Here is a 27,084-nt window from a genome sequence, read left to right on the forward strand (position 1 = left end):
GGATACGATTACTCCCACAAGATTAGACTGCTTTCGGAAATATTGTATTTTCCAAAATAGCATAGCAATCACGCCGGTGATATTTTGGTCCCTCATCTCTGTCTAGCACTACAGTGATGTGATGTACTGTTCGGTACTGCGCGTGCGCACTTCGACCAACTCCCCGTGAGGCTCGCGGCGCTCCCGGAATCTGTGTCACTGGGGCACGAGGCTCGCCCAGGGAATCACATGGGGCTGCCGCGTGCCGACCAGCCCGCGCATGCGCACCACCGTGCAGCTGGTAAAAAAAAAGCACAACAAGGACTGGCAGAGGAGAGGACTGCAGAGGTAGATCACCAGAGGAGAGGAAGGAGGTGCTCGGCTCCTCCTGACAGCTGTGCCCAGACTAGGGAACTTAAACAGGATTTGGACTGCCGTAGGGGCATCTGCATGCAGTAAAGGGATCTATGCACAGCACTTTAACGTACACGGGAGATACACATAAATACTCACAGTACGGGGCCTGGCATTTAACACAGGAGCTTCCACAACAACATCGGTAAGGGATCTTCTCATCGTCCTAAGGACCTACACGTACATGCACATAGTCTGGCACCAAAAAAACTACACAAAAAGTAAGCGCTTGCAGCAGGTACACAACACAGTAGTGGTTTGCACGCAGTATACAAGTCTGCACACTGTTGAGATTTGTATTGGGTAAAGAGAGATGTTCAAGGGATTTGCACGTAAGACGACCTTGCAGTGAGAACAAGTGCACAGACTGATTCTGCATTAGAGATTTGCACACACCATAACGGGTTTCCCACACAAATCAAGTCATCCTTACCCAGCACACGGTACCTGCCCCGGAGATCTACGCATAATCAGGGGGGTTGTGCACAGTCTCAACATTTAAGGGTACACGGGGTCGGAACAGGTCAATTGAAAGGTACGTGCAGTTTCCAGATACTCTGACGGGTCTGCATGCAAACGCGGAAAGCAGCGGCGAAGAACCACCCTGACGCCTCGCAGCCATGACCAGCCTGGATTCCAGTAACACAGGTATGTCCTATAAAATCGTAAAATAATTAACCGTTGTAAATGCTGTTACTGTTTGCTGCAGGGGCCGTACCCCGACTACACTACTAAGGGCTGGTGATCTGACAATATGTTCTAGGGGCTTGTGACCTGACATTGGTACTAGAAACTAGTAATAGGGCACAGGGGCTTTTGATGACCCTTGAATCGGAGGCTCGTGCTATGACACATGCACTGTAGGCTTGTGATCCGACACTGGTACCAGAGGTTGGTAATCTGCCTGCAGCACAGAGGATCTGAGATTTAAACATCAGGTGTTTGTAATGGCAGTTGAAGCATGGGCTTGTGAGCCGAAAGGGACTTGTGATCTAAAAAAAATTACAAACTTGTGATCTGAAAATTGAACTAGAACTGTGTGATTTGACTGCAACACAAGGAGCTTGTGATGTGATACTTGCACATAGTTCTGACACTTAAAGCAGGACCTTATATGTCAATTGCAGTAGGAGTTTTGATCTGAAACCTGCACTAGAACCTTGCGATTTAAAAATTACACAAAAAGCTTGGAATTTGACTGCTGCACAAGGAACCTGTGACCCACAATACACACTAGAAAGTTGTGATCTGGCTGCACTACAAAGAGCTTGACATTAGATGCATGCACAAAGTGGTGGTGCACTAGAAGGTTGCGGTCTGACTGCACCACAAAGAGCTTGTGATCTGACGCGTGCAGTAGTTGGTGAATTGAAAATGCAACACAAATGGGGAGCAGGGTCAAGACTCGTTTGCTTACGGGTGGGTCCAAAGTGAGGTGGCATGGTGAGCAAAGGAACAATGGGTTTAACCCAGATCTGTGACTAGGAGTGAGTATTTGAAAAGTTTCAGCACTCCATCCGTCATCCTTTTGTGTTGCTAGAGATGCCCTAAGTGGCCAGGGTATGCCCACATGTGGGTCCCTTCCTCACTGTGCCAGATAGATTAAAGCTATCCTGGCTTATGAGGAGTGATACCCCAAACCGGTCCCAGGATGCTTGTTTCCCATGCAGAGCGGACCTGTTCTCATGAAGAGGAGGGTCAAGACTGATGTGCATAAGGCTGGGATCTAACTGAGATATCATGATGAGCAAAAGAACAATGGATTTAACCCCAATCTGTGACTGGGTTAGTGTTTGAAAAGTTTCCGCACTCTGGCCATCATCTTTTTGTGTTGCTGAAGTCACCCTAAGTGGCCAGGGTATGGCCAGAGGTAGGCCCCCTGGCTAACTGTGCTGCTAGAATCAAGCTAGCCTGTCTGATGAGGGGTGATACCCCGAAACTGGTCCCAGGATGCTTGTTTCCAGTCCAGGACCTGGCCTGGCAGTTTGGGCTGGACTGTTATCATGGGGAGCAGGGTCAAGGCTGATTTTCATATGGCTGGGTCCAAAATGGGTGGCATGGTGAATAAAAGAACAGTGGATTTAAACTGTGACTTAGAGTGAGTGTTTGACAAGTTTCAGCACCCTGTTCATCATCCTTTTGTTCTTTTTTTGGTGAACTGAAACCTGCACTAGAAGCTTGGGATCTGACTGCAGCTAGAGACTTGTGGTCTGACACTTGCTTTGTTTTTTAATCTGGCACATGAACTAGAATCTTGTGTTTTGACACTTGCACAAGGGTCTTGTATTTTTGGTAATTGTTTCAGGGGCTTGTGTTCTTGACACATGTTTTTGGGGTTTAAGATGTGATACTGGCACTAGAGGCCCCTGACTGGCATAGTAATGTTGGAATTTTAGCTGCAGGTATGTCACTTTACCTAGTTTTGAAGCAGTGGAACCTAAGGGAGGAAATAAGTATAAACACTCCTACATCACCGACTGCCGTTTTTAGGGGTAGGCTCAGGTGAACATATGATTTGGCATGGCTTGTGGCTAGGGATACAAAAGTGGTGTCCGTGCATAGTGATCTGACATCTGGTGTTGAGGTGTGGGTGTGTGCTTGGGGTCTTACTGGTACTAGGCGATCCCACACTTGCTACAAGGCCTTTATTCTGACATTGACATTGTGGACTTGCGAACTGAGACTTGTGCTGTGACATTCTCCCCGAGGCCATTTTTAAAGGTAGGCGGGCCATAGAAAGCCTGAGCCAGAAGTCAGGGTCTGGCTCAGCTGGAGAGCCTTTTGTGGTACCACAAGCCCAAAACAAGCCGAAATTTCATACAAGGCGATGTGGCCCATTGGCGACAGCTGCAGACTATGTAACAAGGGGGACCAGGTGTTTGAATCCTCGGCTGAGGATCCTATGAATCTTGGTATATTTCCCTGTGCTGAAAAAAATGTAACTGTCTGTTGTGAAGCGCTCTTACGTTGTTGGCCAAAGTTTGCACCATGCATAATGCCAAAAAAATAAAATGTGTAGTCTGCTTGTCACTCAGGCCTCAATCTCATCTTCCAAGAACCCTAGGCAAAGCAGAATGATTTGATGCCATCAAAGATCCCCTTCCAGTGACTAAATTGCATTTTGGAAACTGGTATAGCTGATATCTTAGGTTTGCTGCTTTACCAAATTGTGTTATCCTAGGCTTACAATACGCAAATTCAAAATGCGTGCTGTACAGGAACCTCTGTGTTTAATAGCCTATCTAGGCCGCAGTCGGGGTACACGTGCCAACTGGCTTGCGTCTTAGTTCACTAATGTCAGCGCCACTGGGTTAAGGGCAGGAATGCACCTTAGTACAAGTTTCAAAACTCTCACTTCTAATAAATACTTATCAATGCAGACTTATCAAGGTAACACATGCGTATTAAAGAAATAAGCTATTTTGGATGTTCAAGCCAGGTTGTTATATTCTAACACGTTGCTTGTTCCATGATTTACATTCCAAATATTTTAAAGGTTCGGCTCGTGCACGGACTCTTGGAGCCAGAGCCGAATTGACTCGCTCTGGCACTCCTATCTCTAGGGAATGTACTTTGAAATTTAGCAACGGGTTATGATCGGCTACTGCAACATGTGATTGTGATATGAACCTAAGGGCTTGTGGCTTTTGCACCATTTGTAATCCTGTGCCCTGACACTGGCAGCGTGGGGTTGCGAAATATCTATAGTAAAGGGTTGTGAACTCTCAAATGTTCTTTGCGCGTGTAATTATGTATCAAGTAAGGATGTGTGTAATTCCCGTACGCAGGGTTTGTAATTTGATAAGGGAGCCCATTTTTAGTGTTTAGTACACACTACTTGTAATATTTTTCATGTATCTAGCTTTGGAGATCATCTGTGTCTAAAAGGTGTAAATTCGGTGGGCAGGTTGACCCGATGTGACGTCTCCGGGTTGAGTGGCCTCAAGGACGAATTGACCGGTAGTGGCGTCATGGCCGATCAGGTGTTTTGGGGGGAGTGTCGGGAAGGGGGTGTCTGAAGTAACGAGGTTATGCTTTGTCAGTGGGATCAGGAACCAATTTCTTTGGTCCCACACCAGTCGTTTTTCATTGTAGTTTCACTTTATAACTTTATCGGTATTTTAGATATACGAGATTAAAGCCATATCACTTACAAATATGTGAAAATATGGGCCTCTTCTCCTCACTTATCTTCTTATCCTACAAGTGGGATTCCAGTTTTCTTGTTTAACCAGTAGGCGGACTTAAACGTTTCTTCTGTTTCGTGGTGTGATGTAGTCTCTGGCAGGTTGAGTCTTTCTTGTGTTTCTATTCACCGGCTTCCTTTTCCCCCTCACATGGAACGCTATGCTCTGGCACGTGCGCTTTGTTTTCCTACGCCCGCAATGTTCTTCTCTCCCTATTGGGCGAGGTTTTACTGACCTAGCTCATTACATAACGAGAGCAGTTTATAACACATCCTGGCGCGAGACGCCTGTGACGTTACTGATAGAAGAGTCAGCGCTGCTACCGAGGCTCCTCCCTCCGCCGCAGCGACACGTTTTTATGGAGGCCGTCGTTAGACCCGCCCAAGGGCTCGCCTCTTCTTGCCGCAGAGCCTGAGTAGTAGGCGGCGATTATGGTTTGGGCGGAGCCAGGGGAATTTCTCGCTCCACGTGCTCATGCTGCACGTGTAGCGGTTACAGCTGGTTAGGCGCCTTGGTCTGGGAGCGCATGCGCGGCTCCTGTAATTTGTCAACCGTGAACTGCCTGGGAAAGAAGGAACGGATCTGCGCGCTCGCTCACCACAACTTTAGCATTCTGTAACCGTCAAGACAATTTAAACTTCGTTCCTACGTTGTAACGCAGTTTGCCTACAGTTAACTTTATCCTAAAAATATGTTTTTACTTTTTGGGTTTCAGAGCGCTTGAGTTTAGTCAGAGTGCAGGCCTTTACTTTCCTCAAATACATCATGACCTAGTGGTTAAAATGAACTGGGTCACTTAATATGAAAAGGAGACTCCGCGCTTCTCAGCGCTGCTTCAATACATTTAATGGGCGGGTACCAGGACTTCTCAGGGACAAACAGGTTCTCTATATAGTAGTATTGGACGATGTATTATGTTGTGGTAAAAAAGCCTAAAAAGAACAAAGAAAGCAAACTTTGGGCCTGATTTACAAAAGTGTTTTGCAGTAACAAAACATGTAATTAACAGTTTAGTTTTCGTGAATGCAAAACATGTTTTTTTGTATTCTGTACAAAAGCCCTGTTACAAGTCTTCTAGGTAAATAAAAAGGTTATTTTTTTGAGACCCAATCAGAATCACACATAGGAGGGGAGGGGCATGAAAGTTAGGACTTTCTCAATTACTGGCGTTTGATGTTGTCAAATATTGTTCAAATACCAACATCTCAATGGGGATTGTATATGATTTGCAAAGGGGAAGCTGTCCCTTTGGGATACTTTAGGAAGCACGATGGCAGCTACTGCCTGCGGTCCTTGATGCCTTCCAAAATGGGAGCCTTGTACATGACTCGATATTCAAGGGTACATAGTGTACATTAGTATTTCGTGTTATCTCACTTTTGTGTGCCGGTATTCCACAGAGGTCAATCTTCATCAATGTTCGATAGTTTATTGCCATCTGCAGCTCATAAAGGTCCCTAACCATAAGTGTTCAGTAGCACTTGTCATTTATTTACTTGCTCTTGTTATTAGGAAGTGTTTGGGGTTCAGTAGCAGAGAGAGTTTTAATGTAGTGCTCAGTAGCACTTTTTGTTCAGTATCAGTAGTTCTCTGTGTTCAGCGGTACACAATGGTCCTCAGTTCATTGTGCTCCTTAGCAATAAGTGTTCCGTAGCACTTGTCAATAACTCACTTCTGATATTAGAAAGTCCTTGGAGTTCTGTAGCAAGGAGCAGCGGCATTCAGTAATACTGTGGCGTTCAGCGGTTCATGGCAGTCAGCAGTTCATGGTGCTCAGGAGCACCAGTTGTTGAGTACCGCTTGCGATTTACCTCAATCTGGGTATTAAGAAGTCAAGTCCTGGGGTTGAGTATCGCATAGCGTTCTCTAACATATGGTGTTCAGTGGTACTCTGCATTGAGTGACGCCCAGCGTTCAGTGACACTCGATCTTTAGTGACATTCAGCATTCATCGAAAATCTGCTTTTCAGTAGCACTCTGCAGTCAGTAACAGTTTATGCTCAGTGACCTCGTTCAGTGACACTCTTGTTTTGTGACATTAAGCTTTCAGTGGACCTCTTCATCCAGTAGCACTCTGTTGAATAACACTGTTCTGAAGCACTCTGCATTCAGTAGAAGTTGGCGTTAAATAACAATTAGTGTTCAGTAGCACTCAGTTCAGTGGTGCATGGTGGTCCTCAGTTCATGGTGCTCGGTAGCACTGAGCCTTTTGTATCACGTGCCATTTACTCAAACTTGATGTTAAGAAGACCTGGGTGTTAAGCAGAATACAGCATTCTCTAACATTTAGGGTAGCATTCTCCGATTAGTAGCACTCTGCAGTAGTACTTTTCATTCCGTAGGACTCTGTGTTTACTAGTACCTTGCTCAGTAGCACTCAGCGTTCAGTAGTACTCTGCCTTCAGTATCACTTGGAGTTCAATTGAACTCCGAGTTCATTAGCACTCTGCTTTCAAAATAACTCTACTTCCAGTAGCACTCAGTGTTCAGTGGAAATCTGTTCAGATCAGAAGCACTGTGCATTCAGTAGACCTTTGCATTCAGAAGTAATTCTTGTTCATTCAGTAGGACTCAGCGTTCAGTGGTTTGTATTTATACAGCGCAGACTTGGCAAAAGGCATTGGCCTGCTGTATGGGGTCAAAAGCAAGGATAAAGTGAACAAGTAATTTGAGAGGTAGCCAGTTTTTGGACTGATACTGCACCATGGTGTAGTGTTATTTTAAGAGGTGTGTTTTGTAGTTCTTTTCTGAATTGGCCCTGGATTAGAGACACCCTCATGTATACCAGGATGCTATTACTGATCTTGGGTGCATTGATGGAAAAGGCCTTCTACCTTATATTTTCGTTACCCTTCTTTGTCTCCAGTCTGATGGTGTCCTGGCTGCAGGTGTGTCTAGAGACACTAGGGATGGTAATCAAATAGGCAGGAGTGCAGATTGTAACGCTGTTGTAAATGACAGCTGGTTTTGAAGATGGTGCTGGCTAGCAAGGGGAGCCACTGCAGTTCATTCAAACTGGGGGGTGAATCAATTATATATTTTCAGGCCCTGGATGATGGCAGTGTGGCTTCTGGGGGGCCATAGAGCATGGCATTTCCACTCTCCAGATGAGAGTATACTAAGGCTGAAACAGCAGTTATGAAGTCGTTTTTTGTGAGAAGCGGTTTCACTTTTTTAAGAAGTGTGAGCTGGTATTAGGTTATCTTTGTTTTCCTGCCGATGTTGTCTTTAAAGTTAAGTTGGTGTCCAGAGTGAATCCAAGTGACTACTGTGAAAGTTGGGATTCGAAGCTTTCAAAGTTCATGTCATTGAGCCAGGTTAGTACTATATCGTGGCGTTATTTTTGCCAAATAAAAGGAATTCTACCTTAATGGCACTGATTTTCAATTAGGTACTGGACATCAAGATCTGAATGAGGTTCAGGGAGTGTTTGAGGCGTTGGATATGTGAAGCCGAGTAGTGTTATCAGGATACTGGTGAAATTTGTTGCTGTTATCTGCTCGTAGAGCCCCAAAGGGTTATATGTAGAGGTCGATGAGGATGGTGACAGAAGGAAACCGTGGGAGAGTTAGGGCAACTCCATAGGTGATGGGAATCTTCCGAGTCCTAGAGATGTCCATGCGGACAAATTGGTGTTGGTTGAAAAGGTAGGAGAGAGATATTGCTAGTGAATCCCATTCGAGGCATGGCGTGAATGCAGGGGGTGATGGTCAGGATAGCTATCTCCATGCTACAACCAGAATGATAGTTATGAGAGGTGGATAGCAATGATATGGTATTGGAGTGAGCGTAGACTGCTTAATTAGTAATCTTGCTGACCAAGGATATGTAAGTGATGGGCTGGTAGTTACAGCAGTCATCGGGGTCTAGTGTCAGTATCTTTAGCAGTCGAGGGATCTGGCCTATCTGGAGGGTTTCTTTCTGGAAAGATGCCTTGAGAAGGGGAGGCATTGACAATCGTGAGTAAGCGTGATAGTGTTTCTCCAGAGAGAGCTTTGATGAAGGACAAGGGTGCAACAGCATCTACCTATGAAGTGGGTTTGAGGGAGTTGAGTACCTCAGTAAGATATGCAAGAGATAAAGATTTGAAGGAGAACTTGCAGGAAGCTACAAAAAAGATAGGAGAGTTAAAAGGAAAAGCAGGCTTGGTTTTGTTGAGGTGCTGTTGGATCCTCTGTTGCAGTGCTGGATGGGATATGTCTGTAGAGTGTGGAATAATAGGGTCAACCAAGAGGTTGATATAGTGCTTGATCGTCTTGAAGAGCTCTCTGCTTTAGTAGTACACTGTGTGCGTGTTCAGTAAAATTGAGTTCACTCTAGGGCTTTGTCCAAGAGTCATTTCTGTTTGATCAGTGCAGCATTAAAAGTCATGGGAGCTCAGTATCACTTAGGCAAACCCACTGGAGTAATTTGGCAGGTGTGGACCAAATGATGCAGCAAGAATAGTCAAATTATGCAGCATAATGATGCACATCTTGTGACAGTATTACTTCCTTACATTTTTACACAGGTTAATATTGTCTGGACAAAAGTTTCACCTCATTAAAACCAGTTTAACACCCAAATTCAGTAATACGCACCTGAAAGGTGAGCAGTCAACCTTTGCAAAGGGTATTTAACTGTGGAGCAGCACGTGTCGCTGTGGTTTTAGTAACTTTTTATCTGCTTAAATTGTTTAAATTACATTTATGTAGCGCTTTCTATCCCTGACGCCTCGTTGAAGCGCATTCGGGCAAGTAGCTCGCTAAGTGGGAGCCCAAAGTTAGTGGTCAGTCCATTAGTTACTGAGGTTAGTTTTGCATCAATGTGATCATTACATGGGGCTATGCGAGAAGAAATTGCTCACTGGAATTAAGAGAAATTGTTATGGTTTTCAAAAGAGCTCAGGACAGATAGGCATGAAATTTAGAGTCATTTATATACAGAAGGTGGTTAAAGAGAAGCAGGGGTGAATTTAAGAAAGTCTTAGGGATGGAAGTAAGTAAAGGTTTCTTTGAACGTCAATTTTTCATGCAATAATGCAAGGAATGAAGCAGGTTGAGAAATGTCGCTTGCCATTTGTGGACGTAAATCCAGCGATCTGGCCTTCGCCATATAGAAAGATGTTTTTTTGTTAAATGGTACTGATTATGCAGCAGATGATGTTCGTGTGGCCAATGCAGCAAATCCATAACTATGCAGAAAGCACTGCAGTTGTAAAATCTTACAACTTCAGTGGCCCTGCACTTATGATTACATCACATGACATTCAGCTTCACATATATTTTGAACATCCCATGTTCGTGAGCTGCATACGGGCTTGTAGGGTATGCCGATCATTTGGCCTTGGCATTTAGTAGTGCCTGGAAGCCAGCGACTTTCAATAGACCACTGAAGCAGCCCTGGTTTTACAGCAGCGCAAGTCCTAAACTAGCCCCCATGTTGAGTAATTTAAACTTTCTAGGGCCCTTGGGTACCCAAGTCTGTGGTTTCAGTATCACGTCCCATTTGCCACCACTTACGTTCAGCAGCACACGGGGTAAAGAAGCCCCTCTCCTGCACATGCTTGGCACCGAGGACCAGGAACACTTGCCCTTGAGAGGCCCTCGCTAATTGCCCTAAAGGCTCCTTCTCTCCCGGTAGTGGGGGCCGTTTGGTAGCACATGGCTCTCGGTGCCCGGCTGTCGAGTAGGCGCACATGGCTCGCAGCCATGTGCTCGCATGGGTCCTGTGGTGTAAGAGCGGATTACACGTGCGCCCCCCCTATCCAGTCACGCTGACCTCCCCGCACCACGTGGAGTTGGTAATACGGCTGCCGCGCGCCCGCCAGACGTTCAGCCAATCGGATTCTCCGCCCCGTCTCCAGTGACCTTTTAAGAGTGCGAGGAGATGGTATCTGATCTCGTGAACGCGGAGCGTACCTACTCGTCAGCTCGGCGGTCACCGATACGGCTGTTACGTGAATCACTTTCAGCTGCAAAATCCCCATTCCACATTTAATCAGAGAGACAACGAACCCCTAACTTCTGGTAAAGAACTTGGATTTCAGGCGGTGGGTTTGCGCGCAATTACATCACCACTTACACGTGCGCTCGGGCCACATGCTCTGCATGGGCCACTTGAGACTGGGCAGGCGCCTCAGCTTGCCTTACACCACCTTTCCAGTTTGGCCTGGCTCCTAAAAGGGCGAATCATTAATTTTATTTTCACCAAGTTGTGTGTGTGTGTGTGTGTGTGTATATATATATATATATATATATATATATATATATACACACACACACACACACACACACACACACACACACACACATACGTTCGTGGTTAATCGTTCAAGTTTCCATTTTGATATTTTTGTTTCCCAACAGTGGATTAAAAAATGTGAACTGTACGTCTCCGTTCAACACCTTTCTTAATGCAACGAACTCTGTTAAAATTCTGACCTACAAATGCGAACTAAGAAATAAACGTTCCTACCTGCTCGTGGAGTTCAGGGTGTTAACCTAACAATTTCTGACCCACAGAGGAATGCTGGCAATCACTAGGAATACGCCCTGGGCTTGTTGGACCAGAAAGGGCAAGTCGCTCCGGTAAAGTGTCTCTCTCTCTCGGAAGGGATTTTACAGAGGTAGCTGTCTCTTGGTAGCAGCTAGGCCACATAGTGGCTGCACCCTAGACTCTGTCCTGGAACCTTTAACATAATGTGTGTCCCTTCCCTTGAGCGTGGTGTGTTCGGGGAGTCAGCAGAGCAAGTGTGTGGCACAGTTATCTACATACTTTGAAGAATATTCAGGAAGTGAACTTGAAAAGTACGGCTGTGGCCTCAAGTGCACCGGGTATTGCCAGGTAACCAGTGCTTTCAGTGGGCAGGTATTGTCCGGTACTAAGTACCTGCACTTGTTTAATTTGAAGGGGAGAGTACCTGCACATTTCAGCACTGTTGCAGTACATTACAGTGGATGAGTACCAGCACGTCTCAGGAGCAAACAGGTACTCTAAATAGAGAATACCAGCACTTCTATATTTCTATTCAAAGCACTGCTGGTATCTTCTTTCCGAATGGATATCACGTTTGGGACAGTTTGCACCATACAGCTATGTCAACTTACATATCGACTAAGAGCGAAACCCTAGGGTCAGTCAGAGCCCGATTTTCAGTGTGGCTTGCCTGCCAATCCATACACCCCAGTCCCCCTCTAGGGAAGAAGCATTGTGTGCCATGCAGGCAACTTTGATGTTTCTGTTGAACCACCCCATTTATTTTTATTTTTGTATGGTATACAAAATAAGGTCAGTGTTAAGGCGGGTAAATGCATGGTTTGGGTGACCACCTCCTTCCTGGCATCGTGGCCTCTGTTTCCAGTCCTGGAAGTTTGTCTGAGTACCTTCTGTTTGTTGCAGTCTTGTTTTGCTCCCACTGAACTAACTGGCCCAACACTTGAAATTATGATTTGTAGATGAAAGTTAAGGACTGGAGACAGTGTCCCTAATGACCTGGAGTGAGATAGTCACCATATGATCAAAAACAGTTTAATGTGTAACGCTAAACTGAAAGTATTTATGAAAATGTGCACCGAGCCATTTCATGAGGGATTTAATTCCAGAATTCATGGATAAGCATGAGCTGTGGAACAAAAACTTGAAGGTGATGTAATAAAGAGTATAGCCTTAAACACAAATTTTGTCAGCAACACCTCTGAACGTTGTTTGGCAATCAAAGACATTCACCCTGTTCGTCAGAATGATGTAGTTGAGTTGGATCAAGGTTAATGAAGGATGAGGTGTGGCAATATTTTTTCCCAGGTATCTGGAATTACAGAGGTTCAACACCTCATAAGCATTAGATTAGGGTTTTACAGGAGCTGCAACAAACGTTTGGAGCTGCTCGACTTGCTCTCCTCTCTTTCAGAAAAATAAAACTCATTTTGATGCCTCTACTTGAACTAACATTTTACAGGGAGTGCAGAATTATTAGGCAAATGAGTATTTTGACCACATCATCCTCTTTATACATGTTGTCTTACTCCAAGCTGTATAGGCTCAAAAGCCTACTACCAATTAAGCATATTAGGTGATGTGCATCTCTGTAATGAGAAGGGGTGTGGTCTAATGACATCAACACCCTATATCAGGTGTGCATAATAATTAGGCAACTTCCTTTCCTTTGGCAAAATGGGTCAAAAGAAGGACTTGACAGGCTCAGAAAAGTCAAAAATAGTGAGATATCTTGCAGAGGGATGCAGCACTCTTAAAATTGCAAAGCTTCTGAAGCGTGATCATCGAACAAGCAAGCGTTTCATTCAAAATAGTCAACAGGGTCGCAAGAAGCGTGTGGAAAAACCAAGGCGCAAAATAACTGCTCATGAACTGAGAAAAGTCAAGCGTGCAGCTGCCACGATGCCACTTGCCACCAGTTTGGCCATATTTCAGAGCTGCAACATCACTGGAGTGCCCAAAAGCACAAGGTGTGCAATACTCAGAGACATGGCCAAGGTAAGAAAGGCTGAAAGACGACCACCACTGAACAAGACACACAAGCTGAAACGTCAAGACTGGGCCAAGAAATATCTCAAGACTGATTTTTCTAAGGTTTTATGGACTGATGAAATGAGAGTGAGTCTTGATGGGCCAGATGGATGGGCCCGTGGCTGGATTGGTAAAGGGCAGAGAGCTCCAGTCCGACTCAGACGCCAGCAAGGTGGAGGTGGAGTACTGGTTTGGGCTGGTATCATCAAAGATGAGCTTGTGGGGCCTTTTCGGGTTGAGGATGGAGTCAAGCTCAACTCCCAGTCCTACTGCCAGTTCCTGGAAGACACCTTCTTCAAGCAGTGGTACAGGAAGACGTCTGCATCCTTCAAGAAAAACATGATTTTCATGCAGGACAATGCTCCATCACACGCGTCCAAGTACTCCACAGCGTGGCTGGCAAGAAAGGGTATAAAAGAAGGAAATCTAATGACATGGCCTCCTTGTTCACCTGATCTGAACCCCATTGAGAACCTGTGGTCCATCATCAAATGTGAGATTTACAAGGAGGGAAAACAGTACACCTCTCTGAACAGTGTCTGGGAGGCTGTGGTTGCTGCTGCACGCAATGTTGATGGTGAACAGATCAAAACACTGACAGAATCCATGGATGGCAGGCTTTTGAGTGTCCTTGCAAAGAAAGGTGGCTATATTGGTCACTGATTTGTTTTTGTTTTGTTTTTGAATGTCAGAAATGTATATTTGTGAATGTTGAGATGTTATATTGGTTTCACTGGTAATAATAAATAATTGAAATGGGTATATATTTTTTTTTGTTAAGTTGCCTAATAATTATGCACAGTAATAGTCACCTGCACACACAGATATCCCCCCTAACATAGCTAAAACTAAAAACAAACTAAAAACTACTTCCAAAAATATTCAGCTTTGATATTAATGAGTTTTTTGGGTTCATTGAGAACATGGTTGTTGTTCAATAATAAAATTAATCCTCAAAAATACAACTTGCCTAATAATTCTGCACTCCCTGTATTATTATGCCTGATTCTAGACTTATTACTTTTTGTCCCTTCCGTACCCAGAGTTTTCAGCAGCCTTTTGTTGGGGAAATGTCTGGTGTGGACAGAAGAGGAAGGACATCAGAAGTTCTCTATTCCCACACATCATGTTATTGCCAAATTATCTAGAAAAAAACACAAACATGTCCGAACCTGTAATTACACAGAAATTGTAATGGGAGAAGAGGCCATTTTGTTAAAGTGGATTACCAAGTTTTTGTGCCTCATACAACAATTAAATGAAATAAAAAGTAAAATAGTGTACTTGATAACAATTGAGGAGGGACTATCAACTTCATACACTTGGGAGGGTGGGTATCGACACAAAGGTGAAACAGAAATGATATCTTGTTTATTAAATTCTTCGTGCCACTTCTTTGCAACCTTTTGGGCAAATTATTTCATCCTAGATTCAAGGCTGAAGCTGTGGGCAGTCCCATTTCAGATGCAGGAAATGTGTTTAGAATATGCCAAGCTCTGTGCTAAATAGGCGCCCTCCAAATTAAATGAACTTGATGATGTAATGTTCTTCGATGTGTATGGTCCACATAACCAAGTCTTCCTTTCTCTCGCCCTCTCAGGTGGAGTCATCACCTACATTGGCTCCAGCGGTTCATCCCCCAGCCGGACCAGCCCAGTCTCTCTGTACAGTGAGAACTCCAACAATAGCTTCCAGTCTGCCTCGCAGGCCTACCAGCCTTACTTTCCACCCTCTCCCACCGGTTCACTCACCCACGAATCCCGCACTGCCTACGGACATGGTTCTGGCTCCGGAGAAGAGGGCTCCCCGCCATCTTCCAATTCTTCGTACAGCTTTGGAGGGTCTCCCGGAGCTCTGCAGGTTGCAGTAGATGACGGGAGCAGGGTGTCCCCCAGCAAGACGTCTAGCAGCATCACAAGTGAGTGTCTGATGAGTGGGTTGGGATAGAGATAAGTGCAGTTAAAAGAATACGGGAGAAAACAGTGCACTCCAAAGTAAAACAAAAAAATCATATCTCGTAGATCATCTATACACCCCACACAACACCTGCAAGGGTGGATAAGGAGCAAAGAGCCATGGGGAAAGCCTGATTCTGGTGGGAACCATTGTTATAACACAACGGAAGGAACCTGGGTGAAAATATCCACCGAAGTCTGCTGTATAAGGTTTATTTTCCATCATAACCTTTGTAGCACGTGCCCACCTGCCTCACTTTAAAGCGCTGCAGGGTGAAGGCATCTAAAGTCATGCGTGATTTTTTTTTTCTAGTTCGCAGCACAATGGGATGCTTGGCTTATTCCTTATTATTTAACAGTTCTATGTGGTGCTCCTGTACCTCTCAATGTATGAGGACACTTGAGATAGAGCTCCTTTAAGAACAGTTTAAACTCTCATTCTCACCAGACTGGACTTTGATAATGCCGTTCTAGCAGGTGCCCATCTGCTTCGCTCTGTGGTCAGTCTGGTTACTGCCACAAAAACTTGATTACATCACTACATTGGCTACCATTAATGACCTACCATGTGTGGGTGCGTTTTTGAGTAAGTGATTGTTGGCATGTATTTTGACGAAATATATGAGGGGATTCATATTTTACAGGAAACTCTCTAAGTAGGCTAATCTGGAAAGGCGTTCAGGGCTTCACTCTGTAGGTAGTACTCAAAAGATGTCTTCCTTTCCCATGTTTCCTACCTTTCTCTTGCGAACTGTCTCCGATTCCTGACATATGCCCCACACTCCCCTCTTGTGCCTTCCTATCTCGTTTGCTTTTACACCTGGCACCCTTTTCTGTACACTCGTCTTCTCTGTCATGTTTGCCTACTTCCCAGCGTTCCCATCTTGTGCTCTGCGTTTTCATCTTTACTTGTGCTCTCAGTCGCCGGCTACCCCTTTTATTCTTTAGTTGTGCATCGAATTCCCTCCAGAAGCCGTGATCCTGTCTTCCATTCATTTTCAAAATAAGTTCCTTGCCTGGCCTTTCAGATTATTTTCCTTTCTATGCCTTTTTTTGGTGACCTCTCGCTTGTCTTTTGATGTGCCTGACCCCTTTCTTGCGCCCCTCCTTCATTCACCCTTGTGGCTTTTGTTAACCTAAAGTTTCCATTAATCCTCTTGTTCATCACTCTATATTTTTCTCTCTTTGCATCTCTGTCTTTCTTTCTCCCTGTTTTGTCCCTGCCCACTTATCCCTCCATGTTCTGCTCTGGTGTCTCTTTGACACTGGTCATCGAAGTCTTTTGCTTCCTGTGACTTCCTGTGTCCTCTGCCCACTTGTGGCTCCACACTGTACTACCCCTTGTGGCCCCGCCTATGGTTTTGACTTTCTTACACTTTCCTTTTTTCATTTCTACTTCAGTTCAACACCGCAGCCGCAGGGACTTGAGGTCATAGCTGGGTTGAAAATGTTGAACCGGGTAAATAAAAAATGTTCTAAAAACAAAATGTGCATTTTTAGGGACTGTCAGCTAAAAACTACCAAAAAGAAGGCAGTTAGAAAAAACTGAATAGAACCATATTTGGAAACTACGTTTCCGGTGTTGGTGTGTCGAATGTCTATACCCAGCCCAGTGGAGCTGCAGATAAAGGGGGTGCGGTGAAGGTGAAGCCTCACACAGGGGACTGTATGTGGTCTTCATAGAACTTCACTGTCAGAAGGTAGGGTAGGGATAGCAGGAGACAGGTGGGCAGGTGCTTGGCATATTCATAGAACAGGCAAAGTATACCAACAGGAAAGGGGACTCGGGTGGAGTGGTTGGGAACATGTACCAAAACATTCACCATTGCCGTCTGGCTGAGGATATTTGTAGAGAATAAGGTGGGAGATGCCAACTGTGGTAGTCACAGGATGTACCAAGATTTTCGACAATGGCCTGCACCCTGGGCATTCGAGTCGGAATGCTTCTGCCTTTGAATAACGTTTAATTTGGTGATCTGCTTTAACTTTACATGACGAAAAGCAAGACTACCTGTGGAAACCAGAAATGGGCTTTCCCGTGCCCTTATTTAACAGCCATGTCAGAGCTGCTGCTAATCTGTCTCTGAATATATAGGTTTCCCTGTGATGCAGGAGACAAAATACAGCCTGAGTCGAGCTCGGAGGGACATGTTACACACAATAACACCCTGTATCGTTCCTATACCTTCTATGAGTGGTTTGCACTCCAAAATGACAGTAAATAAAAAAATAATTGTGTGTACAGAGATATCACACGAATTTTAATCAACGTAGAACTTGAGTATGTGAAGCCCGAACTGAAATGGTATCTCTTGTTATTGGGAAAGCCTGACCTTGAAGCATGATCTTTGTATGGTAGGAAGAACCGTGGGGATTGCCTCTGCTTCTCGGTCTGGTCCTAGAGATGGATTTTTGTGTAGAAAGTTGGGCTGGAAGTGTGTTGCTTCTGTGTAGGTAGACCTGCCCGGTTGTGTGACCCTTATCTGTGGAAGGATTGAGCTTGAAGCCTGTTCCCTGTGTGTAGAAAGATAGACCTGGAATGGAAACATGTCCTTGTGGCTTGGGAGACCCATCCTGGTTGTGTGGTTATTTTGTGTATTGGCTTGGAATATGTTCCTTGTGTGTAGGAGTCTGTCCACCGGAAGCATGTTTATTTTGTGGAGGTAGACCCGGGCTGATAGTTTGGCCAATGTGTGTGAAAATCCCTGGACTGGAAGCAAGCCTCATGTGTGGGTAGAACTGGATTTGAAGCATGTTCCAGATGTGTGGGTAGAACTGGATTTGATGTATGTCCCTTATCGGTAGGTATACGTGTAGTTGAAGCATATCCAATATGTTTGGGCAGACCTAGGCTGGAATCATGACCCATACGTGTGGGCGGGTCTGGATTTGAAGCATACCCCATATGTGTGGGTAGACGTGTGGCGGAAGCATGTCCGGTATGTATGGATAGACATGAATGGCAAGCACCTTTCTTGCATGTAAGAAAAGACAGACTGGACTCGTGCTCCTTAGGTTTAGGTACACCCAGGCTGGGATCGTGACCCTTGGTGTAACAGACGTAGATGTAGAGTGTTGCCTTTTTTTTATACGTATTCCCGCACTGGAAGCATTTTTGTTGTGTATAGGAAGGCCCGTAGTAGTTGCAGGTCTATGTGGAGGAAGATCTAGATTGGAAGTGCGTCCTGTAGGGAGACCTCGGCTGGATAACGTAGCTTGTGAGTAAGGGAATGCAAAAGCTGTATTTGTAGTCTGTGTGTGTTAGACAATCAGAGCAGTGACTGGTGTTTTTGTGAGTAGAGAGTCTGAGCGTCAGATGTGGTCATGTGGCGATGCTGTTCCTGTTTGCGTTTCAAGACCTTTACACTCGCTTTCTTCTCTCCCTCAGAGCTGAATGGGATGGTGCTTCTTTGCAAGGTTTGCGGTGACGTGGCCTCGGGATTTCATTATGGCGTTCATGCCTGTGAAGGGTGTAAGGTAAGTCTGTGCTGTTGTGTTATATAGTTATAAACCAGTCCTATGAGTCCCGTTCACTTTAATTATCCCATTGCCCCCAGCACCATCCTTCACTTTTTCCAAAGTGTTGTCCAATGCACAGTTTAATACACTCCCTTTCGACTTGACCAGTGGCCTTCCCACATGCACAACATCCCTTGAGTTTTTAGCATGGTTGCATGCACCAAAATCCGTGACTCGTGCAGTATACTGCTCCCTTATGGTATGGACAGGTACTGTCCACCTCTCCACATCTTCCAGTACATTGCACCATCGTACTAGACTCCTCCAGTCGCCATTCCCTTTGATTTAGACAGGCCCTAAGCAGAGTACTATTCAGTAACCATTGCACCCACTGTCTCATGACTCTTGGCCCATGTACCCTTGCCAGCTTCATTCTAGACCTATAAGGTTGTATGTTCACATTAGAACAGTGCCCCTTGCACCGTCTTTCTCTGACCTCCACCTCTCTCTTGTGCAGTGCCCGCCTCAGCCATGACCAGTGTTAGAACCATCCCTTTTATCTAAATGTTGAAGCCTGGGCACTATCCCAAGTCTGACTCCATTCACATTTGACCTATGTTATAATATGCTACCTTATGTGGATTTTTATAGTGCACTAATCCCCAAAAGGGAATTCAGGCGCTTGGGCAGGTGTGTAGTTTTGTGGTACCCAAAGGGGAGCTTGCATGAAGAGCTAAGTCTTTAGCTTCTTGTGGAACCCAAGAAGTGAGGAGTAGACTCAGGAAAGTCATTCCATGTCTTGGGTGTAATATAGGAGAAGGAGCGACCTCCAGATGTTATTTTGCGGATGTGGGAAATGTGTGTGAGTGATAGCAAGGCAGGGCCTAGGTGTTTGGTGGGTTAGTGAAAGTGTATGCAGCTGTTCAGGTATTCTGGTCCCATGTTGTATATGGCTTTGTACGTGTGCATGAGAAGTTTGAGTTCCCGTGAGAGGTTTGAGTACCTGTTTTTTGCATAGTTCCCCTGCTCCCCATTACCCACACCTGCATTGCGGACTGTCCTGTGCATTGTCCTTCTCTACCAAGACTAGTCTCGTGCAACAGCACCTCCGCCCCGACCTGTCTTGTGCAGATTCACAGGCACATCCCATGCACCTTCACCCCGGGTAGGACCACTGCGCACGTCATCGCATGGAATAGATTTTATACAAGAAGTGGACTGTGTTTCCATTCATGTTTTACACTGTGTGAATGATAATGAGTTCCATGATATGGGAAGATGGGCTGCCTACGAGTGGGTTTTCTTAATAAGAACACCCACTGAATTTAATAATCTGTGTTTTCGACTGTGGGGTGAATTGTTAATGCTGTCAAAAGATGTCAAATTTAGAGAGATGGTGGTTGGAGTCTTCAAGGCTTGAGAGAAAAGTGTAGCCTCTTTTCTGTTTCAGCCCTTTGCACCTCTGCAGAACCTGCTTATCGTGTCCCCACTAAGGAGCGAGCTCTTCTCAGTGCAGAGCGTGTTCATTCCAATAGAGCCCTGCCTCCCTGCAGTACACAGGTGGTTTATTCCAATAGAGCCCTGCCTTCCTGCAGTGCAGAGCTGGTTTCTTCCAGTAGAGCCCTGCCTCTCCTCAGTACAGAGCTGGTTCCTGCCAGTTGAGGCCTTTATCCCCTCAGTTCGGAAATGGTCCCTTGCAATAGATGCCTCCCTCCCCTCAGTACAGAGCTGGTTCCTTCCAACACATGCTTGTCTACTCTCAGTACATAGCTGGTTCCTTTCAACTGAGGCCTTGTCCCCCCAGTACAGCAATGGTTCCTTCCAGTAGAGGCCTGCCTTCCTCCTGTGTAGAGTTGGTTCCTTCCAGTGGATGCCTGCCCCATCTCAGTACATAGATTGCTCCTTCCAGCCATACCCATTGTCCGTTCTCTCTCTCTCTCTGCTCAGGGTTTCTTTCGGCGAAGTATCCAGCAGAACATCCAATACAAAAAGTGCCTGAAAAATGAAAACTGTTCGATCATCCGGATCAACCGGAACCGCTGCCAGCAGTGCCGCTTCAAGAAGTGCCTCTCCGTGGGCATGTCCCGGGACGGTAAGTCCCACCTTCATGTGCCCTGGCGATTCAGAACCCAACCCCTGTCTTCCCCGCTTCTCCCCGGGTTGGTGTAGGGCCGTATTACGTGACCTGCTAGTCCACCCGACGTCTCTGTCCTTACTAATGTGCGTATACCTTTGTCATTTCAGCTGTGCGTTTCGGGCGCATCCCCAAGCGCGAGAAGCAGCGCATGTTGGCAGAGATGCAAAGCGCCATGAACAACATGGCCAACAAGCAGATGACCGGGCACTACCAGGGCGAGGTCCCCACTCCGGTACATCATCAGCAGCCCCCCACCCTGAGCCTTGCTCCGTGTCCCCAGCCGCCGCCGCCACCGCCGTCCCTCCAGCCCAGCCCGGCCGGCTCCTTCCAGGAGTGCTTCCCGCAGTTCCCCCAGCAGCTGACCCCGCCGCGCTCTCCCAGCCCCGAAGGGAAGGTGGAAGATGTCATCGGCCAGGTGGCCAGAGCGCACAAGGAAATCTTCATCTACGCCCACGACAAGCTGAACCAGCCCGGGCACCCCCTGGCCTGCAACAACAACACGCTTACCTGGGAGAACAACCACTGCGGCACCGGCTACCACATCAACGGGGTCAACACCGCCTACCACCGGGACAACAACGCCACCGGCTCCCCGAAGAACGGCTTCCACTCCACCCACTACCCCAGCTGGCACGGCTGCCATCAAAACAACGCCAGCGGGCATCGCATGTGCCCCACCAATATGCATGAGGGCGGAACGCCTGGCCCGCAGGGCTGCCAGTGGCGGAGGACCAAAGACGAACTTCTGGTAAGTGAGTGGAGACAGACGCTTGTGAGTTTCATGGACAGGTGGCTGGAGGTCAGAGGGCACCTAGGCACCTCTAGTACCTCTGCTGTGTATAAACATAAAGGTAAGAGGGGATCCATGCTGCTTGCCAACCCGAGCACTCACTCTTTTTTGAGTAAATTGCCCTTTTCAGGCCTTGATGCCCATTACTCCACTCCTATAGATTATTCGCCCCTGGAACAGGGGACTGCCAGCAGGAATATCCCGTGCTATCGGGGTAGTGGAAGGTGGAGAGGTGGAGTTTCTCATGACAGTGATGGCTGTACTCCTCGCTTTTAGTCTCCCATGGCTTCCTACTTGAGGGATGTCCCATCCACCATGAGGCAATGGACTTTCCATCGGTATGGGAGAGGGGAGGTGAAGGGTTATGGAATCTAGTTTTCAGTTTTTTTTTTTTTTGCATTGTGGTCTTCTGCGGCCACTCTAAAGCCTCTTTGCCTGTATGGCTGGCGTGGTTAATTTGATTTCTCTCTCGTGCTAGTGTGAAAGTGTTGGTGGCTCTTCAGAAGGCCACATGGCACCTTACCATGGTATGTACCTGGTGGGGTGCCATACTTGGTGTTCTACCTTAATGCTTACCGGGAGCCCCTAGGCCCTTTCTAGGGTGGCCAGAGCAGTATTTTTGCACACCAGCATTTGACCTGTATGCTAGTGGGCAGAACAGCCTTGTGGCTTTGGACCATGTTGTGTGCTGATCTTAAATAAGATCCTTTCTCCTAGCTCAGGAACCTGAGCTCTACAGGACCTCTCTGCAGGACTGTGCAGTCAGAAGGAGGCCAAGAAGCTTCAGTATAATGACCCTTGGTGCTGTTGTTTTAACAGATTAACTAGTTTTGAGTGGGTTTAGGGAGGTGCAGTGATAGTCAAGCCTGGTCTAAATGTTAATTTTCTGTATATGCTGTTCAGCTGTAGACAGAACGTGTATTTTGAAAAGTGGCAGAAATATCTGACACTCTAGTATCTCCCAAATCCAGGTTTGATGTGTTGTATGCAGTGGTTCCCTTTTTCCCCACGATTGACATTGTCCACAATGCTTTACCTCTGCAGGCGTGCCCCATGAACATGCATCCTCATGGCAGGAGCGGCCGCAGTGTGCAGGAGATCTGGGAGGACTTCTCGCTCAGTTTCACGCCAGCGGTGCGTGAGGTGGTGGAGTTTGCAAAGCACATCCCAGGCTTCCGGGACCTATCGCAGCATGACCAAGTCACTCTGTTGAAAGCAGGCACCTTTGAGGTAGGCGTCATGCTACTTAATTTATTTCACACAAGATTTGCTTGCCTAGCATCTTAAAGGAAATGTAAATTCAGTTTCATTAAGATCATAATTTGATGGCTTAAAGGGGCACTGGGTTATAAAGAAGTTGTTCAGTGGAAAGAAATAGTGGTTGACAGGAACCACTAAACAAAAGGTCGAGATGTATAACACTTTGAGTCGGAAGTAAAAGAGAAAGTGTTTGTTTTTTGTTAAGAATAGTTTGTTATAAATAAAGACCTAATGGTTATTTTTCTCGTTGGCAACTATTAGAGATGATTGGCAAGTAACTAAAGATAATATACTTACGTTTGCCAGCAGCTTATAGTTCAAATTAATGTAGGCCATCTGACAGAAAGCAGCCGTGGACCCTGTCTCAGGCATTCAGAAGTGCTGGAGGTAGTTAGCAGAGATTATGTATATCAAACGATTTGGAAAAGCTAGCATTGTAAATCACCACCTGAAAGCAAATCGTAGTGTAATCAAGACATGCTATCAGAAATGAAAACTAAACAGAACCTAGATACGTTGCCTTACTAGTATAATAGAACCAGTAACAACTGACAAGGCAACCACTAAAAAGCTTGCATAGCAGTAACCAACGAGATGAAGCTATAATAGAAGGTGAACATAGCAGAGAGTCAGCTGGTGTGGATCAAGGGCAGATGGGTACGTCTGGAAACCCTACAGTACAGGAAGTCGTGGAGTAAGTGAGTTCAAGCAAACACTTTGTTAGTCTAGCAAAAGCAGAGGCAAAGCTCTTTTATAGCCAAGCCATTAAATGCACAGCACACCTATCTCTAGAACACACCACTTCTTGCATGAGCCATGCAGACTGCCTCTGGTGGCTGGTTGTCTGTCCCTCTTGCCACATGCACCACGTTCTTAGGATCATACACTCTGCTGCTTTTGACTATGCTGTAATACATAGAGTATATCATTTATATGCAAAAATGTCCCCAGTCGAATTTAAAAACTAAAACTATGACAAAAATGCAGTCCAATGCTTATATGTTTTGGAGGGCGGTATTGCCGTAATTTCTGGAGAGTTGTGGTGTGATACCCGATATTTATGTTCTGCAGACATGAATGGAGCAATGATTTATCAAGTGTGTCTAGGAGCTTGCAGGTGGTAATACACAGAGATATGTGACCAACTTGCATCCTTTCTCTCAGGTGCTGATGGTGAGGTTTGCATCCTTGTTCAATGTGAAAGAGCAGACGGTGACATTCATGAGCGGAGCCACTTACAGCCTGGAGGAGCTGCGGGGCATGGGTATGGGCGAGCTCCTAAACTCCATGTTCGAGTTTAGTGAGAAGTTGGGTTCCCTGATCCTGACCGAGGAGGAGCTGGGCCTCTTCACGGCCGTGGTGCTAGTCTCAGCAGGTAGGTCCTCAGCAGGGTCACGACTGCCGATAACTTTAGTGTAGTCGGCCTTCTTGGGTAATGTTGTAATATCTACTTGACTGTCTAGTGGCATTTTTCCTCGGGAATGCAGGCATTTGTGATGTACATTGAACTGGATGTTAGAACTTTAACAATATTGATGTTGTTAATCATGATGCAGCGTAATGCACCGGGTGTCCATTTCCTTAAGTGTGGTTTAGGAGTTGTGGTTACATCTGACTGAAAGCTTGAAAAAAGCAAACTTAGTTCTGTTAGAGTAGCTAAGGGAAATCTAGCAATCCACATTTCAAGTAGGAAGTGACTTGGTTACGGGGTACAGAGCCTTCCCGGGAGTGGAGTATTCGGTTGAATGTGTATGCCCACATACCCAGCCGGTTGCGTTGGTGGTTCAGTGGAGAGCATAGCTGCTGTCCACCTGCAGCCACTATCTGGATGCACTGGGAATTCCAGACCTCTTCTTGTTCCATTAACTTCCACACATCCTGTGCAGTCGGCTTTGAAATAAAAAACAGTTTAAAACCATTTGCGCAACTTCCATGATAAAATGTAAAACCCGAGCGAGTGCTAGATGCGCAGGCCTCCACTTTTGACACCAAGAGAGAGCGCAACACCAAACTCTTTGAATTGAAGACGGAGGGAATTTGGTGGAAAATCTTTTCGAGGGATACGAACTAGGTTGGAACGTTAGTGTAGAAGAGCTTTTAGTATATCATGAAGGCGGGGTGTTGTTTTTTTATTTGAATGAAAAAGTAACATGTTTGCCCGAGAGCTTCGTTGACGTTCCTTTTTCCGGTTCCAGATCGCTCAGGGATGGAGAACTCTGCCTCGGTGGAGCAGCTGCAGGAGACGCTGATCCGCGCGCTGCGGGCCCTCGTCCTCAAAAACAAGCCCAGCGAAACGTCGCGTTTCACCAAGCTGCTGCTCAAGCTGCCCGACCTGCGAACCTTGAACAACATGCACTCGGAGAAGCTGCTCTCCTTCCGGGTGGACGCGCTCTGAAGGGCGGACATTCCACTCACCACCGCACTGAACCTTTAAGCAAAAACGAACTTTGTGGAGCCCCTCGGGGACAACTGCTGCTGACTGCATGAGAACTGTTAATTTTTACCACCCTGAAGAATCCCCCCCAAACCTCAAAGACTAAATATTTATATTGTGATAACATATTTCAAGGATAAACACTGCACAACCATTGCTGTAAATATAACTGTACATTTGGAGTTGTGTGTAAATACAATATTTTCTGAGAACATTCTAAAAACTGGTGGATCCGTGCTTTGTAAGGCGTGTACCGTGGAAGGGGCCTGAAACGCAAAATGTCCTGGTGACTTTACTTTGCTGAAGCACGTGCTATGTGTAAGTTTCCAGGAGCCGTGAAGACTGACTGTGATGCTATAGACTTAAGGGCCTTACATTTGGTCAGTCCGCAGAGTGTCAGTGGCCACAAGTGTGTCTTGACATTTTATGTGTCACTTCCTTGTGTAGAAAGAGTAGAGAAGAGTTGTGTCCGAATATCTACATATAACCGCTTGCGTTTAGTAAAGTCCTGACAGAAATCCCTGGTTCGATGGCATCTGTCGCTGTAGATACGCATGTTCTGCAATAGCTCGCCATCTGGTGTTGGGCCGGAGTGTTACAAGTTGTTTTTCTTCGAAGAAGTCTTTCGAGTCACGGGACCGAGTGACTCCTCCTTTTGTCTCCATTGCGCATGGGCGTCGACTCCATCCTCGATTGTTTTTTTTCCGCCATCGGGTTCGGACGTGTTCCTGTCGCTCCGAGTTTCGGAACAGAAAAAATAGTTAATTTCGGAAGATTTTCGTCGGTATTGTTGCGTTCGGGATCGGCATACTTACATTCAACACCGCATCGAAGATCGAAGAGCTCCGGTGCCCTTCGGGGTAATTTTTCGATCCTCCGTCGGGGCCTGGTCGGCCCGACCGCGTGCTGAAGAACGCCGATGGAACGGACCCCGTTCCGTTTCTGCCCCAAATGCCACAATAAATACCCCTACACAGACCAACACTTGGTCTGCAACCTGTGCCTGTCACCTGAGCACAGCGAAGACACCTGCGAGGCCTGTCGTGCGTTCCGGTCCCGAAAAACACTCCGAGACCGTCGAGCCAGAAGACTTCAAATGGCGTCCGCACCGACAGCCCGACGGGAGTTCGAGGAACAGGAAGAGGAAGGTACCTTCTCGATCCAAGACTCAGACTCCGAAGGATTCGACGATACACAAACCGTGAGTAAGACGTCGAAAAACACACAAAGAAACATTTACAAGGCCCAGGGGACGCCACTGCCACCAGGCCATGGCTCAACCCATAAAATCGGTGACCGACCGTCGGCACCGAAAAAGGCCCAAACAGTGCCGAGATCGTCCGACTCCGGTCGAGACACCGGCACGCAGCCTTCTCGGGACCGAGAAAGTGCTGGAGACAAGCCTCGACACCGAGATGCCGGTGTGGACACGGCTCGACGCCGAGACAGCGGCACCGAAACAGATCGACGCCGAGAGGTTTCGGCCCCGAAAAGGAAAAAAGTCACCTCGGAGCCGAAAAAACACGCAGACAAAGTTTCGACGCCGAAACAAACTGCAAGCGACCCAGCTTCAGGCTCTTATACAGAAGAGCACTCGCTAACCTCCCAAATGCAGAAGCATAGGTTTGAGGAAGAGCTACAAGCAACTGATGCGGACCATACGCAAAAGCGTATCTTCATTCAGCAGGGGACAGGAAAAATAAGCACCCTTCCCCCCATTAGGAGAAAGAGAAGGTTGGAGTTCCAGACGGAACAAGCACCACAACCAAAAGTGGTGAAAAGAGTTACACCACCACCCTCTCCTCCGCCCGTGATTAACGTTTCACCAGCACAAACGCCATCACACTCCCCAGCTCACACCACCATGAGCCAGGGTGACCAAGACCAGGACGCATGGGACCTATACGACGCCCCAGTGTCAGATAACAGCCCAGAGGCATACCCTACAAAACCATCTCCACCAG

The 27,084-nt window shown here is 46.4% G+C and overlaps 1 protein-coding gene across 1 annotated transcript; it reads left to right on the forward strand.

The window, feature by feature from the left end:
* Positions 1-194: 194 nt before the first annotated feature.
* Positions 195-25,338, forward strand: NR1D1 (nuclear receptor subfamily 1 group D member 1). Its single transcript, XM_069237416.1, has 8 exons — positions 195-1,041; positions 14,686-15,003; positions 18,429-18,517; positions 20,447-20,591; positions 20,744-21,384; positions 22,471-22,656; positions 23,851-24,061; positions 24,882-25,338. Exons 1-8 carry the CDS (start codon positions 1,014-1,016, stop codon positions 25,079-25,081), a joined length of 1,818 nt encoding a protein of 605 aa, XP_069093517.1. The 5' UTR covers positions 195-1,013; the 3' UTR covers positions 25,082-25,338.
* The last annotated feature ends 1,746 nt before the right edge of the window (positions 25,339-27,084 follow it).

Source organism: Pleurodeles waltl, chromosome 6 (genome assembly GCF_031143425.1).
Source record: "Pleurodeles waltl isolate 20211129_DDA chromosome 6, aPleWal1.hap1.20221129, whole genome shotgun sequence".
Classification (NCBI taxonomy): Eukaryota; Metazoa; Chordata; class Amphibia; order Caudata; family Salamandridae; genus Pleurodeles; species Pleurodeles waltl.